This window comes from Eptatretus burgeri, chromosome 10 (genome assembly GCF_056783735.1).
Source record: "Eptatretus burgeri isolate ZD-2024b chromosome 10, Ebu_testis_v1, whole genome shotgun sequence".
In the NCBI taxonomy this organism is placed as follows: Eukaryota; Metazoa; Chordata; class Myxini; order Myxiniformes; family Myxinidae; genus Eptatretus; species Eptatretus burgeri.
This window is the reverse complement of record NC_140970.1, coordinates 82876947-82895648: the sequence shown is the minus strand read 5'-3', so window position 1 is coordinate 82895648 and position 18702 is coordinate 82876947. Positions and strand designations below refer to the sequence as shown.

At 41.5% G+C, this 18702-nt stretch overlaps 1 protein-coding gene across 10 annotated transcripts in view; it reads left to right on the top strand.

Moving 5' to 3' along the window:
* LOC147018988 (nischarin-like) overlaps positions 1-14391 on the top strand; it is an 84683-nt gene extending 70292 nt beyond the window's left edge. For 5 of the 10 annotated variants that reach the window (XM_085899134.1, XM_085899132.1, XM_085899131.1 and 2 more), the window contains 2 exons: positions 1363-1455; positions 13501-14391. In XM_085899134.1, the coding sequence (XP_085755260.1) occupies positions 1363-1455; positions 13501-13548 (141 nt within the window). In that variant the 3' untranslated portion in view covers positions 13549-14391. Of the gene's footprint in view, positions 1-1362; positions 1456-6208; positions 6275-6562; positions 6698-13500 lie in introns of those variants that run through there. The other 5 variants (XM_085899125.1, XM_085899133.1, XM_085899126.1 and 2 more) reach the window with 4 other exon arrangements.
* Positions 14392-18702: the final 4311 nt, after the last annotated feature.

Here is an 18702-nt window from a genome sequence, read left to right as displayed (position 1 = left end):
TTTTGTTCTTTTAACATGTTCCACTTCATCATTATTCAAAGCTCTTCTTTTTCTTTTTCTTTTTTTAACCTGATCTCTTGCTCGTATTGGAGCTGCCACATAACATCTCCCACACATTGGCATACAAAGGGATACATGATGAGAGATGAGACAAACAGCCACTGATGTAGGGGGAAGTGCCGTCACTTCTTAGGGCACTCTGGGTACCAGTGACGCCACAACAATCGCACTGCCTTTCTCACCACACTCTGCAGTGTATTTTCGAAGAAGGACTTCCTTTCTCACCATGGATGCGAATGTATGAGATTGTCTGTGCTTTTATCCATTTAAATTCTGAATGTCAGACAACGAAGCAGCACGTATCATCTTTGGTATGACTCGTCCAGGATTTAAACCCCTGACCGTCCTCCCAGACTCAGAGTGTCCTCCCTCCCAGAATGTCCTCCCAGACTATTACCATTAGAACACTGACTCTTGGAAGAGCTTATGCATATATTACACAGAGGGAAGGGCATTAGGAGACATCACTGTACTTTTTACATGAATTACATGGACACTCGACTATAAACAGTTACCATATAGTGTTTCACATGCAGGGCATCGCGTCCATAAATGTACACTGTCCTTCGGAGGGGATATATGCTAGCATTTACTGGTAGACATTAAAGTTTGATATATGTAAAAGCAGTGCATGGTGTTGCATCACTAAGTGAGCCGTCTGTCGGATGGGATGTTGAGCCAGGGTCCCGTCTGCCAAAATTCCCTTGCTGGGCGTTAAAGATCCAATGGTGTCTTGTGCAAGTGCAGGCTGTTGTGTGTGCTGGCAGACTGGCCAAATTCCTCCCCTGGGGACACTGCATCAGCGGCACTGCTCTAATCCTCAAGAATTGATGCAAATCAGTAACTAGGTGCCTCATATGAATGATTGAATAATAATACCAGGATAACACAACATAAAAGAACCATCTCACTGTCTTGATGCCAACCTATCTGCTGTACATTTTGCATACCCTGCACAGGCTGGATCCGGTCAGTCCTAAAATGTAAGCAGAGTTTCCTGCGACAGCAGCTGGGTCACGTCATTCCAGGCACTTCTTGCTTACCTCTGTCTCCAAACATTGTTAATGTAAATGCTCTGCAATGTGATACTCATGCCAAGAATGATAAAAAAAATTTTGCTAACGTTTTTGTATTGGGACTAAGTGCTATGGACAACCCTATAAATAGACTCTATGAAGAGCAGAGACTGCATGATGTAAAAATTAAACCTGTGTCCTCTCGGTTTGGGAGAACCTTGAAAGATATTCACTTTTGCAGTCGCATTTGCATTATTTTCTCCTAACCGTGTTCTTGTTATCTTAGGTGTTGTTGGACCAAACGCTTCCAAGCAGCAAGGAGCTGGATACTGCTGCTGTTCTGTGGGCCATACAAATATCACAGGATAACAAGCACAAAGTATGTGTGAAGCAAAATGTTCAAATTAAAATACTACTACTACTACTACTACTACTACTACAACCACTACTACTATGGCACAAATTATTCCCACCTTCTGGTGGAGTTGGCAGGGAGGAAATATTTGGCTCATGTTTTTCATAGACCAGCTGGCAGGGCCTGACGTTCGACTGAAGGTGGCAGGCATTTGTAATTTGTTTGGAGTGCCGGCGATAACTCAACCACTATTTGCAAAAGTCACCGTGGGATATTTAACGTCCACCAACTAATGATAGCAGATGGGTCACCCAGCATAACGTCCATCTGAGGGACCGTACACTTTGTGATTCAATGCCTTGCCTGCAAAGCACCAATTTGATGGTTTAATTCGTCCGGTTAAGAACTAAACCCAGATTAGACTGCTCCAAGGTAAGTGCGCAACCTCTCTACCAACCCAACAGACCCATTTGTTTTTGTAATTGTCCATCATGTCCTTGTGATATGTGTGAAAGCAGACAAATATCTCCTATGATCCTTGTCTTGTATGTGCCTTGTGTACAAGCCCATCTGTTCTCCTTTGACACCGAAACCTAAATTATCTAAACTTGCAGATGAAAATATGAAAAATTAAGTGGCTGCAATTTCTTAATGAGACAAAGTTGTTTGTTACCCGCACAACTGCGGGTGGAGGAGGTTATATTTTCACCCCTGTTTGTCTGTCTCTCTGTCTGTCTGTAAGCAGGATATCTCAAAAAGCTATGAATGGATTCAGACTAAATGTGGTGGACAAGTTGGGTGTGTGACAAGGACGAATTGATTTGATTGTGGTGACGATCCGGATCCAGATCCGGATATGAGAATTTTTTTTTTTAATTATCGAAGTGATTTTTCATCATTGAGAGATTGGGCCAAAAACGATACGTGGCATGATATTTCAAAAAGTTTTGGATGAGTTATGACAAAACGAGGTGGATGATTTGGTTTGATGACAAGAACAAGCTGATTCGATTTCGGTTCAGGTCCGGATCCAGATCCGGCCTTTCAGTGATGCACAAAATGTAAACTGTTCAGCCTGGCAGAGTTATGTGCTCTTCCATGTGCTGTTCTGGTGTTATTTTTGGTTTTGTAGTGTCACTGCTAAAACAAGCAATGATGCAGTATATGTGTATATATAATGAGCCTGGTGTTGGCACAGTGGTTAGGGCAGCTGCTTGGGATCCAAAAGGTCCTGAGTTCAAGCCCTGTTGGGCCACTGAATTAATACACCAGGGTGTTGACTCAGCCTGTCATCCTTCCGAGGTCGGCGAAATGAGTACCAGTATACTGGGCCGGTGTATACCCCGGTTAAAATAGGTGTACCATATCCCTGTGTCGTAAGAGGCGACCAGGGTTGCGTCAGGAAGGGCATCCGGCGTAAAACATGTGCCAAATCACTAATGCGGATCATATGGATGATCCGCTGTGGCGACCCCTAACGGGAGCAGCCGAAAGAAGAAGAAGATATATATATATATATACATACATATATACATACATATATATATATATACATATACATATATACATATACATATATATATATATACATATATATATACATATATATATATATATATATATATATATACACACACATTAGGGTGGTCCAAAAACCGCAAAAGAAAAATAAAAAAAAATTCAGATGTTGTCTCCACAAGCCTTAAATTATTCCACTATGATTCAATAACGCGCATAAAAATTTTTTTAAGTTGATCGGAGGTGATTTAGAGGTCGCGCCATATGACGACTTTTAGTTTCATGGGTTGGTTAAATTAGGGTATTGTCAGGTACGATTACGGGTACTTCTGGATGTCCGAGGTGGAAATGGAGTGCATTTTCGAACTCTATGGGGTCGATTTACTATAAGAAATGACTGCACCGACATTGAATTCACTACCATTTCGAAAATATGACCTAAAACAAGATTTATCATTTCTGGAGTTGAGTAACTAATCCTACTCATTTCGATATTTTCTAATCTATAATTAATTTGTTGTCCGTCTAAACATTTCTTAGAGTAAATCGACCCCATAGAGTTGGAAAATGCACTCCATTTCCACCTCGGACATCCAGAAGTACCCGTAATCGTACCTGATCATACCCTAATTTATTCAAGTCATGAGACTAAAAGTCGTCATCTGGAGCGACCTCTAAATCACTTCCAATCAAGCTAAAAAAACAAATTATGCGCGTTATTGGATCATGTTAGAATAATTTTAAGCTTGTTAGTGGAGCAGCAGGAGCCACCAAAAGAGGGAGATACCCACACCAGCAGTACCACATTTTCTAATGTGGTTATTATTGACCACCTACTATCCCTGTACATGAAAACCAATGGTGACATCTGAGAAATGGGTCCATTAATATCGTTGACCCCTGAATTTGGCAATATTTACTAAAACGGCTATAGTTTTTATAATTTTCATGTTACAATACCTTGATATACATCAAACTGATCCTCAGACAATAGGCTATAACATGCAATAACAAAAAAGAACGTGTGGCTGAAAATAGTAAGTACAGAACCAATTTTATTACAAATTTTGCCCCAAAAATCCAAATTTTCATATTTTTCATATACTTTTAGCATTACTCATCACATGCATAATATAAAAGTATCAAATATTAAGCATAAAAAGTTTCTCTTGAGTCTGCTGCAATTATTCATAAATAATACATTGTATTTTCTTAAGTGTAAATCACATTTTCATCACATTTTGTCCAAGATGCCTGAAAATACCTGAAAATGGTATTATTCAGTACTCATGGCATATGACTATCAACTTGATTCATTTCAGATTTATTAAGAGAAAAATTTGTTTCAAATATTATATTTGTTGATGAGTGCATCAACAACACACAAGGATGGATCCAGGATTTGTGTAAATGGGGGGGAGGGGTACAAATTCTTATATACTATAAATATTTTTTAAATGGTAATTTTTCAATGTACTTTGTTGAAAATAAATTTCAAAGAAATATTGAGGACTATAATGGCTGTTTGTTCAAACTCTCCACTTTTGGCATCAAATGCAATCTTTCTAACAAAATTATCAGTTACTAAGATAAATGCCAGGAAACTGTCAACATTATTGTTACATATTGTTGCGAATTCGCGCCCGCCGGTGTGCGATCGGCCACGTAACTCGAATCGCGACACGTCGCCCACCGGACGGACAATTCAGTCATGACCCTCCGGGAACTACCGCCCGGAGCCAGTCACGGGTGAGGGTTTAACCTCACCACGATCGTGCCAATTGCCCACCCGCGCAGGATAGGGTTGCTCGCCAAATTTGACGTACCTAAGTACCTGCGCGAGTGGTCGACCAGGCGATCGTACCTCGCCGCAGGTCGACTTCAGACACGAACCGCATAAGCGGTTCGTTCCGTGCTGCAGAGATAACCGAGTGGAGTTGTTGTCGACCTCGACGGTTCCGATTAATTACCGGGCGTTTTAAACCCACTATCAATCCCTTACGTGATGCAAGATGGAGATTCAATTAAAGGAAAAGATGAAACGAAACGGGAAAACAGTTCACACAATGCACATTTATTTCACAAGCACGTATTCACAGTCAGCAAGAGTCAAAAGGAAGAACAAAAGCAAGAACGAAAGCAAGAACTACAACCGAATATGACTTACGCGGGCACACTTACACAGTTGTACTTGTCGGACGGCGCCACACACACACATTTACACAAAAAGAAAAGAAAAGTAGTAACTTCCCTGCGCGCGTCGAGTCCTCCTCCCGCGACCTCAGCTCCCAGCTCCTCCGGCGTGGTCGGTGAGCTCGTGCTTCGCGCCGGCACGTGTTGGCCGCTCGACGCCACGGACGGGATTTCCCGCGCTATCTCAGCGCGGATAAAGGGGGGGGGGGAACCGTTGATGCTCGGGGTCAGGAGAGGGGAATGGCAGACGCTCCGTCCCGCCAGCGGGGTCTCGGGACCGCACCTACAGCACGGACAGAAGACCAGACCAGACCACCAGCCAAGACGAATGACGAGACCAGCTCCAGGATGAAGAGAAGAGACGAACGGCGAGACCTGCTCCAAGACGAAGAGGAAGAGGAATCGCGCCCGCCTGTGTCCGTCCTTTATGGAGCGGGGCTCCGCCTTTCGCAGCGCGGGGCTCCGCCCGTCGCACTGCCCCGTTTTTGGCTCCGCCTCTCCTCTAGCCCTTTCAAGAAGCTCCTCGAAAAGGGGCTTTTCTCCTCACGACCGCCTCACACCCCGTATCCACCAATCGCCAGCAAGCTCTCACAGCCTCTCCCGTCAGCCCCCGGCGCCACAAAAAAGGCGGGAAAACTCGCGTGCCGTTGTCGGTCTTTCACGGGGCCTTCGTTTGAAGCCTTCGGACGGTCCAAAATAACGATAGAACAGAAAAACGGCCAACTCAAAAAATCGCAGCCCGATAAATCACATATATTCCCTCTATACAACGGGTTTGGGCTAACTACACATGAACTTATCGATATATCTCACCTGAGGACCCTTTATGGTGTAATGCGAATTTCCACAACCGTAACAATATTATGTTGATATCACGGGTTTGGGCTAACTGCACATGAACTTATCGATATATCTCACCTGAGGACCCTTTATGGTGTAATGCGAATTTCCACAACCGTAACAATATTATGTTGATATCTCGTCTGCATCTGAGTCTGAATTATCACTGTAAAATGCAGAGAGAGTCAAGGGATTTGAACATGATTTGTCCCCTCCATCCACCAAGGCTTCACAGGTGCATGCTGCTGTGCATGGTTGGCCACTCTCCAAGCAAGAACACTCCACTGCACAGGTATTGGGTTGACAGTAACATACAAGGTCATTTCACAACTCTGGAGCAGCTGGCGATTGACTCATCATTTGAGGCTGGAGACCAGTGATGTAAACTCACTGATCAGTCTCCTCACTGATGTACTGTGTGCAGCAAATTGTTGCTTTCTGTTCTGACTTGCAGTGATAGAGCGACCACTGACATAGTTGATGTAGCATGACTTTTGTCTGTGGTAACGAGCCTCAATGGCAACCAGATCACCATTGGGTACACCCTGAAGTCTGGTTATCATGTCATCATCTTGCTTAGCCTTTGCAGCTTGAAGAACTCGGGTGTACATGTTGGGATGCTCAGGGTCATCTTTCACAGATGACTCTATCATGGACCAAGATAATCGGTGCTTTGAGCTGCAAGGATCACTACAGATGAAACGGCGAGATTTCCAGTCAAACTTCACAACTAATGCCTTGGATCTTGTAAAGCGGTTGGCACAACCACCACTTGCACCATCACCATTACCACTACTAGAATTACCACCATCATCTAAAACGAGATCAGAGTTATCAACTGTTTTAATAGCTCTTCTGATGTGATGTTAGCTTACATATGTTGATCTGCATTGTCTGTGATACCTGACCACCACTGTTCCAGAAATTATATCAGATTCATGGGCCAAAAGTTTCTGACTAACTGAGTCATTCCATTGTCTGCATGCTGAGAATAAGGACCGTAGTTTGTTAAGAACTGGAGTGATGGCTGTTCCTTTGATGAAAAGGATTTTGTGCAGAAAAGACACTTATCGATGTCAATGGTATCTTCTCCCTTTGCTTTCTTGGCAATGGGAGCAGTGTCAAATTCTGCATCCATATTGTAATAATAGACTGTTCAGTGCTGTTGAAGTAATCTTGAGTACACTAAAACAAAATGTAGATCTGCCTGCAAGTGTAAAAGATATTGGTCACCAATAGTTTGGCAGAATAAGTCTATTTAATCCACGAAATTGAAAATAATTCAATGTAAATTCATAAGTATTTTAGACCTAGGGATAAACCCTATTCGTAGGACTTTATTCTTTTCGGGGGGTTATTTTTCACAACACCATGTACCTTACATAAAATCTATGCAGTAATGACTTCCATTTTAGACACATTCTCATGACAATACTATTTAACCCCAGCTCAACAGCCTAAAGGCAAAACATTCAGTATACCACATGTTTTTCCATCAGAAAATTTGCGACATGGTAATATATCTTCATCACAAGACTATTCATAATTTAAAAAAAATAGAAACAAATATTTTCATCCTTGCATTTTAACAAAGAAGAGGGTATCACATGAAACATGCTGCAGTATGTGTAGTCTATTGCATCTGTTCAAGTGTGACTGACCTAATTTCATATACATTGTCAACTCGTGGCTGATGAGAGTGCTATTTATAGCAGTGCCACATGTGGGGGTCATCTCAGGATTATTGTGGCATATGGGATCATCTTATATTATCCAATATTCTTTGTCAGGGGCATTATTTTAGGGTTGGTTCAGGGTTTAGGGGTGGCACTTTTTTTAGTGCATATGTATTTAGTGATATTGAGGAAGGGGGAGGGGGTGTTTGTACATAGGTATTTGTAACCCCCTCCCCCACCTCTTCCAAAAATTCTGGATCTATCCCTGTGTGTTATTGATATACTCATCAACAATTATAATTCCTTACAACAATATATTATTTCACAGACATTTCATATGAAATTAATGGTCATTTGCCATGAGTATTGAATAATACCATTTTCAGGTATTTTCAGACATCTTGAACAAAATGTGATAAAAATATGATTTACCTTTAAGATAATAGAATATATTATATATGAATAACTGCAGCAGACCCTAGAGAGTTTTTAATGCTTAATATTTGATACTTTTATATAATGCATGTGCTGAGTGGTGCTAAAAGTATTTGAAAAATGCGAAAATTTGGATTTTGGGGGCAAAATTTGTAATAAAATTGGTTCTGCACTTACAATTATCAGCCACATGTTTTTTGTTATTGCATGTTATAGCCTATTGTCTTAGGATCAGTTTGATGTATATCAAGGTATTGTAACATGAAAAATTATATAAACTATAGCAGTTTTGGTAAATATTGCCAAATTCAGGGGTCAACGACCTTAACTGACATATTTCTCAGAATGCCACCATTTCCCAGACTGGCATCATTGGTTTTCATGCACAGTCATAGTAGGTGGTCAATAATAACCACATTAGAAAATGTGGTACTTCTGGTGTGGGTATCTCACTAAAGCCTCTTTTCTGGCCCTTGCTGCTCCACTTCGTGGAGCAACATTCTTTTTTTTTTCTACTTTTTTGGACCACCCTAATATATACACACACACACACACACACGCACACGCACGCACACATACACACGCACACACGCACACACACCATTCTCTCTCTCTCTCTCTCTCTCTCTCTCTCTCTCTCTCTCTCTCTCTCTCTCTCTGTAGCTTTGTTCCTTATGCACAATCACATATTTTAAGTGACAAACTCCAAACTCAGAGTACAAATACAACTTTGTGTAGGGGCGAACATCAACTATGTTGCTACAGCCTCACGTGGAGTTGTGGGTTGGGGGGGGGAGGGGGGGCGTAAATTCTCCATGTAAATGTGTACCGTGTAGCGCCGCCTGGTGGTGGCGGCAAAGGGTATTACAATTTTCTGTTTTTTACCTGGGCAACGCTGAGGTGAAAGCATTCTTTGCACAGGTAAATTTCTCCTTCTTTTCTCACCCCTCCAAAACAGAGGGGCCTGTCAAAGCCTGTCATCATGTGTGAAACATTTATAGTGGGAAGAGAAATCAGGCCGAAAGGGGGGGGGATCAGAACAGGAAGAGACTATTGTGGGGGGTGGGGTGGGCATTGTGGGGTGGGGGGGTTAAAGCAAGCACTCTCTGCACAGGTAAATTTGTCTTTCTTTCCTTTTCACCCAAATTTTTTGGCAAGCAGGATGACTTATTGGTCCGTCAGGGAAGCAACAGGTCGACTCTGCTAGTTATTTGATATTACTTATGGATCTCAAATTAGCATCCCTTTGATTTTGAGGGTTACGCCAAAGGTTGTGGCATTTTTATTTTATTAGAGTTACAAAACTGTATCCTATAAAAATTGTGAAACGTTCCTTTATTTCGAGACGTTCTGAAACAAAGGAAGCAGTTATGCAGCAATTGTGGCGATGCACTTGCAGTATTATGGGAATGAAAATGTCACATTATTAAGAATCTTTTGTTCTCCACCTCTATCTATGCTGACTACACACCTCAGCTATTTTGTTCCTCATCTCTCCCATCAATGGAACCGTTTTGCTGAAGCTGTTCTATCGTACTCTTCCCTCCTGGGCTTCAAGCAGGTAGTGCACCTCCATAATATGTCATCCCTCATCCTTGCCCACAATATTTAGTATCCCCATGAACCCTTCTTTGCAGGTTGCTACTCCTCCACTCCCCTCTCTCCTCTCTTATTCATTCATACCCTTGCTTGTGTCCAAGTGTTGCCCCACCATCTAGTCAAAGTCTTTATCACCTTGCTCTTCCATGAAGCTCAATCATGTAAAAATAAGTAAATAAATGTCCTCAAAATGTCAGTTACAGCTGTGGTGTCACAAAGGATCTCCATCCAAGAGGAAGTTTAAGATGCAATTTTCTGTTTGGCAAAGCCATAATGCCTCTTTTTCTCGCACCCAGGTGTGCAACCAACAACACGCAAGGATTGTATTGACACTTAATTATATTTCTCAACCACCGCATTCAATCTTCCATCTTACGACCCTTTTATAGGAAGGCCATGTTAGACATTTTTATATTCAAAAAAGCCACACAGCATATTGTTTACAAATGGTTTTGTGATCCCATTCAATATTTAACCACAACTTCTGAATACTCTTGCACTGGAATGTAGATTGTTCGTAAATTATTACTTATACCATGGGACACCACATTATTCTCTCCCCGAAGGGATTGTGAGACTATTATAATGGCCGTGTCTGTCTGTGTATCTGTGTGTGTCCCCATCTCTAAATTTTCGCTTTAAAAATATTTATCTGCAACCGCTTGTCCGATCGATGCGAAACTTTAAACATAGGAGGGACTCACCAATGCCTGACGTCATAGGACTTCATTGATGGCCCTGACGTCAAAGGTCACATGGTATGGCAGCCATATTGGATTAAAGGAATAAAATTGGACATCTCTGAAACCGCTCGATGAAAAGAATTGAAACATGGCATATGTCATAAACTCCCCATGGGGTATTATAGGGTAATAACAATGACATCATTGGTGAAGTGGTATTCCAGCTATAATTGGTTGAATAGAAATCCTTATCCGAAATATCTGAAACTTCATATATCTGATATACGAACTGATGTAAGGGAAGAATTGAAATTCATCACGTGGTCTGGCGGCAATATTGGATTTAAAAAAAAAAAAAGTAAAAAATCTTCTCCAAAACTGTTAAACAGATTGATGTGAAACTTCATACACATGATCAGCTAGCCTTGGGGAATATAGTTTGAATATTTTTTTCATATTCATCTTCATTGACGCAATTTAGCCTTAATGTGCACAAAAGTGGTCGTTAAGTATCCTAATAATCAATTGGCAAGACGGTTCCACAGAAATCAATAAAGCTACGGATAACGACAATAAAGCTCGGATAATTGCAATGTATGTGATATAATTGGGTGCACAGGTGATACGGGTGCATGGGCCACAGTAGCAGTGGGCCATAGTCACAGTGTGTTCCATTAACGATGGTATTTTTGTTCAGAATGAGAGCGCGAGGTGAGACTGATTTACGAGTGCCATTCTAGTTTCTATGAGGTGTTGAAGTATTGTTAGTCTGGCAAGCTTGGCACAAGCCAAATACACCCCCAGTTACTCAAGTTTCATTGCAGGTTCTGATGTTTCTCTCTCTGCTCTCCTTTTATTTATTTTTTTCTTGTTCATCCATTCCCTTGCTTGTGTCTGTCTGTTTACCCACTGAGATACACACTCACTTCCAAGCTGTATAGCCTGGGTTTGAATCTGGGCCCAGCTATAAACTGTCATCCTGGTGTTTCACAGGCAGGTTGATTCATCACGGTCAACCCTAAAGGGGGTTGCTACACCTCTTCGCTGGGAATGTGGATTAATAGTGGTAGTAGTTTCCCCACCATCGCACTGTGGTGTGGAAACCCTGCTGACCTTTCCTTCCCTCTATCATCTCACTCTTCCACGAACCTAGATTGTTGCAAGCAAAAAAAAATAAAACACCTTCAAAATCAGCAACTAAAAAAAGTTCATAATTGTCTTGCAGGTTTCTCCAATAAACCAAATTTACCTTCGCTGTGCACCTACATCTTTGTGCACACTCATTCAGCCGACCCAAGCATGTGATTTTGATAATCATTTTGCTTGTATAAGTGTGCGACAGGTTTAAGTGGGTAAAGCTTCTCTAAGTTGTGGTGCTGTTGAAATCCAACATTTATCTGTGAAAGTGTTACATCAGTTCCTTGTGGTTTTTTTTTTTTTTTCATTTAATGGTTGCGGTACATGACTGTGTATTTGAGTTTTTCTTTTCAATCAGTTTTGTGGGATGGTTCATGTAAATGGTTTTCCTGTCTGTGGGACTGCCTTGCCAAGGCCTTTCAATCCTACTCTTCCCTCCAGAGATTCAAGCAGGTGGTGCACCAGCATCTCATGTCATTCTTAACCACAATCTTTATTACCCCCATTAGCCCTTCCTAACCCAACCATCTTGCTTGCAGGTTACTGTGTTGCCTTCCCTCCTCTATTATTTTTGTGTTCATTAATTCCCTTGCTTTATCGTGTCTGACTGTTGCCTTGCTTCCCCACTGTGTTAATTCATACCCTTCATCACATCGGTCTTCCATAAGCCTTGATCTTGTGAAAAAAAACATGTTCACCTATTGCTCCCCCGGTTCATCGCGGGTTTTCCCTTGGAACGTAACTAATTTTTTCTGCGGATTCCCCCGGTACATCGCGGTAATAATATATAAAATATAAATTATTTAAGCAATAAATTATAACGTGTGGTGCTCGACCAGTCACTCAACGCACGAGACAAAGTTTCGCTTGTGAACTTCGAATATTTTCTACGTTTTTTCTCCAAGCCTCACGATGCCGCCCAAACGCCCTGCACCTTCGAAGGCTTCTGGCAAGGAACCGAAGCGCCAGAGGAAAGTCCTGACGCTCCAGGAGAAGGTTAAGGTGCTCGATATGCTTCGGGAAGGAAAAAGGTTTGTCGCCGTTGGACGAGCACTGCTCGTACCCAGCACCTCAAAACCGACCAGACCAGACGAGTCGATCTCCAGCACCTCAAACCCAATCACTGCCAAACCGACCAGACCAGACGAGTCGATCTCAGGCAACTCAAACCCGATTACTCCCAAACCGACCAGACCAGACGAGTCGATTTTTTGGGGGGGAGGCGTCCATTCATCGCGGATTTTCACTTAGCGCGGGAATGTTTGGAACGTAACCCCCGCGAGAAACGGGGGATTACTGTATGTGCACTAGAGGAAGGCCAAAGTACATGCTCATCTGCTGGCTTTGGGTGGCCACTTAAGGCCAGTATTGGGGTTGGAACCAGAGGTATTCACCTGGTTTTTGAACCACTATGTAGGCGCAATAATTGTTAAATGTCAATTTTGGAGTTTAGGTGACATCCACGGTTTCTATATTATACGGTTTCTCCCCATAAGATATGGGGAACACCAATTAATACATTTTTACTTTGTTTTTAATTTATTATTATTATTATTATTATTATCAATTTTTTTAAAGCTTTTGTTTAGTTTGAATACAATGCAGATGGACTTTCCATTTTGAGATATCTTCTCGTCATAATTGCATTTGTATCACATCTATTTGAAGCCTCTCCAATTTTGCATTGTTCAGTGAAATGTCATTCACAATATCAGTAAAGGGGTTAAATTTGAGTCTGAACCGCTGCAGATTATTACTATTATGTGAGTCTTGTAAACAAACTGTGTTATCTCGAGTACTTGTTTTCACTTTCAAAAAGTGCCTTCCTTCTTAATTGCCTGTTTGTAGCAAGGAACGTGTGAACACACTTTTGCTTATGCCATTACTTACAAGAGTTGTTATCAATTGGAATTTTCCTGCATGTTTACATGGTTGTTCACAGGTCACAGTCTGTGCTAATCAAACTCCATCCACGCTGTTTGGTTTAGGGAAACGCAAAGGCAGATGGAGCCACAAAACAACCTGGAGGTTGCTGACGGTGGAGGGAAAACTGCTTACTGCCCACTATTGGCCCTCACGCCCTGGTTTCCTGGCCTTTTGTTTGATCTTGCTCCGACAAAACAGCAGCCGCAGTCTCTTACATCCTGCCGGACCTTGCATGATGGCGACAAGGCAATTTTCTGCAAGAATCCATTGTTATTTTCCTGCAATGAAACCGCACAAAATGCACTTAGTTTACAGCATCAAAACCGATGGATTATATCCCTTTGTGGAGTCCCTACCCCCTCACCGCTATACCACTCACCTTACCATGTTCTTCCACAGGCGTTAATTGCACATTGTTTTCACAATCGTACACTTTAGACAATCCATGGGAGTTTTTGCTGTAATGGCAGTGGAGGGTATGAACTCAACACCTGTTGGATTTAATGGTATTCACAGTTTCAACCAAGACCACTTGGCCTCATAATTTGCAGCTTCAGTGGCACAGCAATGGAAATGAGTAGATCGAAAGCAAGTTTTCATAATATAAAGAGTTTCCACAGAACCTTTCAGAAACCAACTGCTGCTTTTTCTTTTGAAAAAAAGATTAAATAATAACAACAATGATGCTTTAAGAATGTAAATGCAATTAAGATGTGTCGGAAGTACTTACATATATTTTCTAATTTATCTGAAGTAGCTGGAATTTTTTTTCGTGGGGAAAGGGGGTAAATGTCCATCAATTTATTTGTGCTATGTAAAATTGTGGATTTTGGTCTGGTTTTGTAAAATATGACATAATTAATGAAATTAACATACAAATAATTTGCAGGCATAAGTTTTGATTTAGGGAGGGGAAAAAAGATGCATGATAATAAACACTCTGATTCAATTAATTCTCTCAACATTGTTTTGCAGTTTATTTTTGTCTTTAAGGTGAGGAATATATTTGACTGTGTCGTTAAAATCATTGAAGCGTTATTGATGGTGGGAAGTGGTGGTCAAAGTCTCCGCAATCTGAAAATGTGTATTCATGACCCGGAACCCATCTTTGAACAGGTTGCAATGTCATCGTAGGACTTCAGTCACCACTTCTTGGCACGTCTGGCTTGGCTCAATGCAGAAGTAGCATAGGTTAACTGTTCCATCACTTTTTTTTGCAGGATCTAAGGCTCATGGTAGAATGGTCACACACACCCACATACATACAGCTGAATATACGAGACACAATAAAGCTTCTGAGCTTTGGGGAAATGCCGGGGCACTTTGGGTACCAGCGATGCAACAACAATGAAACCACGTTTCTCAATGCACTCAGCAGAGCATTTCCTTTGGAAAAGTTTCCTCCTTCCCATGGAAGCTAACCTATGGGGATCGTCTGTGCTCTTATCATTTAAAAGGCTGAATGTCAAGCAAGGAAGCAGCACGTGCCATTTTTGCATCCTTGGTATGACTCGGCTGGGGTTTGCACCACCGACCGAGCAGACACTCAAACCATGACACCACCGAGTCGTGTTTTGTTATGGAACATGATTATTTATATGTTCTGCCTTTGATAGTCACAGCCACTTGAGAAAGGATTATGGACGAAGTTATATTTCTGTGGGATAGCCATAGTGCTCGGTAGCGAGTGTGGACACATCACTGCCGCAAGTTAACACAATGTGAATGTGAGGTCACACCACAAATGTTGCTCGAGTTGCACGCACTTCAGCAGAGACCGCTATGAATGGGATCCAATGATGCTGGAGTTGTTGAGTTACTCTGGAGCACAGGCCTGACTTCATTCTGAAACCATTCTCGGTTCTTCGATCTGACAGTGTTTCTAAGCCAACACCGACATGGACATCACTTGGTCGAGTGTTTGGTGATTCTGGTAACATAAGCTTGATGGCGATATTCGCATTTTACCAAAATTTGTTTACAATGTTGTGATTACAACCTCACAACTTGCACACCGTTGGGCACAAAGCACATGCAGTTTAATTTGGAAGGAAATAGGGCATCTAATGAGCTCCATTTACCAGTCGGGGGTGGAGACATCCATTTTACAACATCAACTCTCCACAAACAATGCCAAATGCATTATGCAATGGGGAAGACATGGTTTCTTTGGATTCTCTCCATTGTTCCTAACCCATCTGTCCTCAAGATTTCCCCCTTTACAGTGATTATAGTTTCCTTTCATTGGAATACGATCAAGGAAGTTTTGGATTTTCATTATTTAATCTCCTTGCTAGTGTTTGGTATTGTGTTGCTGCATGCTTATTTTTTTTATCCTCATTGTAATGCATTGGGCATCGCTTCCGATAGTGGATGTTAAAGATCGATGCCCTTAGTGTAAATGTGGCTTGTTAGATGCAACCTTATTTCCCGAGTTGAAATGTCTTTTGTGTTGAAAATCCACTGTTTGGTAGAATTTATCAACTTTATTAGCCCGTCTGCCAGGCAGCAGGAGTGTGTGTGTGTGTGTGTGTGTGTGTGTGTGTGTGTGTGTGTGTGTGTGTGTGTGTGTGTGTGTGTGTGTGTGTGTGTGTGTGTGTGTGTGTGTGTGTGTGCCAGTATGTGGAAATAATTGGTAATCCTACTATGAATTTGCAATTGGTCACTGGTTTTGACACCAATACAGCACCCCTTAAAAAAAAACTTTCCATATTCCTATGGACCCTCGGCATCAAAAAGCTACATGTATAAAACATAACAGTTTCAAATGGGGCACCTTGCCACCATTAGAGCATTTAAATTGCATCAGATGTGGTGATAAATGTGAATTGTTGCTCCCAGCTTGCCAGCTCGATGACAAAGACGCCATTTGCATTTTGCCGTCTTCATCCCTACCCCCTTCAGAATCCCGTGCTTGCATGGGCAACTTGCCAGCTGGACCAAAGGGCAAATTGTCACAGTAAGTAAAAATAACCCTGATTAGCTGGTCCACCGTGCATCAGCATGAGACGGCCGGGAGTCGCTTCCGTATTTCTTTATTTTGTCCATTTGCATTTTCAGATAGTTTACCATCTGAGATTTTGTCAACAAATTTTCAACAATCCTTTATTATGATAATATGTAGAACACCAATTAGTACATTAAAAAAAAAAATTGAAGCTGTTGTTTTCATCAAATTTCATTCAAAAACAAAGCGGGAGTGGACGGGCTTTGTATTTTGAGATACTTTCTACTTGTTTTGAATGAATAAGGTTATGAAAAACTAATCATTCTTTTTTCCCGTTCCCATTTTATCCTTCTTTGGCTGGTTCTTTTCATTATTCTGACTGATTAAGCCCTCCCTCCTCCTTTTGCAAAAGTTGTTGTGTTTGATAATGTTTTGTGGTGCTTCTTTCTCCCCAGAATTTATTTCACACTCGATGGTGGAATCAATCACTTGATTGAGTGGCTTAGCAGCCCTTAAAAAAGTTTTAATATTCCTTTCCCAAAATTCTTGCTATATTTACTCTTTGGACACTGGGATATTCGATGATGTGGTCTTTGCCTCAAAATTCCACACCTTGTCTGATCCATCAAAGGAATTATGTGTCACGTTTGCTGTGCTACAGTAACGTCACTTTCACGTGACTTGGGTACGTCGATAGAACAGAAAAAATTTATATCACAACATTTGAATCACAATTGTAAGCAGCAAAGAGGGAGAAACGGTTGTCGAACTTGCTTTTAGATAGAAGACAGATGCAGGTGACATTGAACTGTGAGTGAGTGTTCCTCGGTGGGCTTCGGTGGCCAGTGATGTTTCCCAGGACAGCTTTCTTGGCTCAGACACTCTTATGTATATAAATGACTCGCCAGATGTGCAAATTTATTATGGTTCCAATATTTGCCGATGTCATGAGGTTTTGTTGTTGTTATTATTATTTTTTTTCTTTTCATTATAATCAAAGCAGAGGAAGATGAGGACAAAAAGCTTCAAGAGGATATGAATATGAACAATCTTGTTACTGGGCAAGCAAATGACATTTACATATACTGAGTCCAAAGGTAAGATCATGTCAACATCTCTGCAGCAACATTTCTGATCATCAATATGAATTGAATGAAAGTCTTTTTTTAAATTATTTTTCAACACGCAGAACAGCAGGTTCACAAAGGAATGAGGTTGTTTGGTTTAATAAGAAGTAACACGAAAATGTGGGTGATTTATCCCGAAAATACGAGTTCACCGCTCTTGTTAGACTCTCGCTGTCGAATACTGTGCTGTTGTATACTATCGTCACCTGGGTTGATGGACAAAAAACTCATTTAAGGGGTAATGAGTAGGGCAACCACAAGGTAGTCACTCATGGGAAGGATGACTGATCCTTTGGCGCCACCTCGTGTCCAATGCAGATATTTTTTTTGTTTCTTTTTTTATCCAATGTCTACTTTTTGACTTTTATAACAATTCGACCAGCTAAATGTGTTGAGGAATACATTTATCAATGTGAGAGGTATCGTAATCATGTAAATATTCGAATCGTCCCCGAGTAGGTCAAATCGTCCGCTGTCGGTGTTCCTCCTGAGAGTGATCATCTGTGCACGGTTTTGTGACATGCATTACCTTGAGTGGTTTGTCTTTACTTTCCCAGTGGTATTCAGGATCAAAGTTTTGAAATTTAACCCACCATGGCGTACTCTTGCAAAATGTGCCGTGGTACCTTTATGTCAAAATAGCTGTTGCAGATGCCGACAGATGGTAACCCGCATTAGCGTCCCATCTGGTCGACGGTGTACTCACTGATGTAACACCCTCCCTATGAGGTGATGTAATAGCAATTTATAGTTGGCCGAGTGAATTAAACCCAGATTTGACAGCTCAAAATCGAGTATACTCACCCTTTGCTGTTCTGTCAGCCCCAATCGGTCAAATACGCAATGCCAGTCAATTGATATGCCTTTATGATTGTAATGCTTGTTTGAAGGGTGGTTGGTTTATCAGTTTCTTTGTTTTTTCTTTCATCAGAGTGAGGCTCATGGAAGAGCAAGGTAGAACTGACAGTGGGACAAACATCAATGGGATAACTGAACAGGAAAAGGGGGGTGGAGGTGGAGGGGTGAAAAAGATTGAAAGAGCAGCTAAATTGTTTGTTAGGGAAGGTTAATGGGGGTAGTAAAGATCATGGGTCAGAATTAAGGATGACAAAAAATGACGATGCACCGACTGCTTGAAATCCTGGAGGGAAGGGTGAGACAGAATGGCCTCTGGAATGTGGTCACATAGA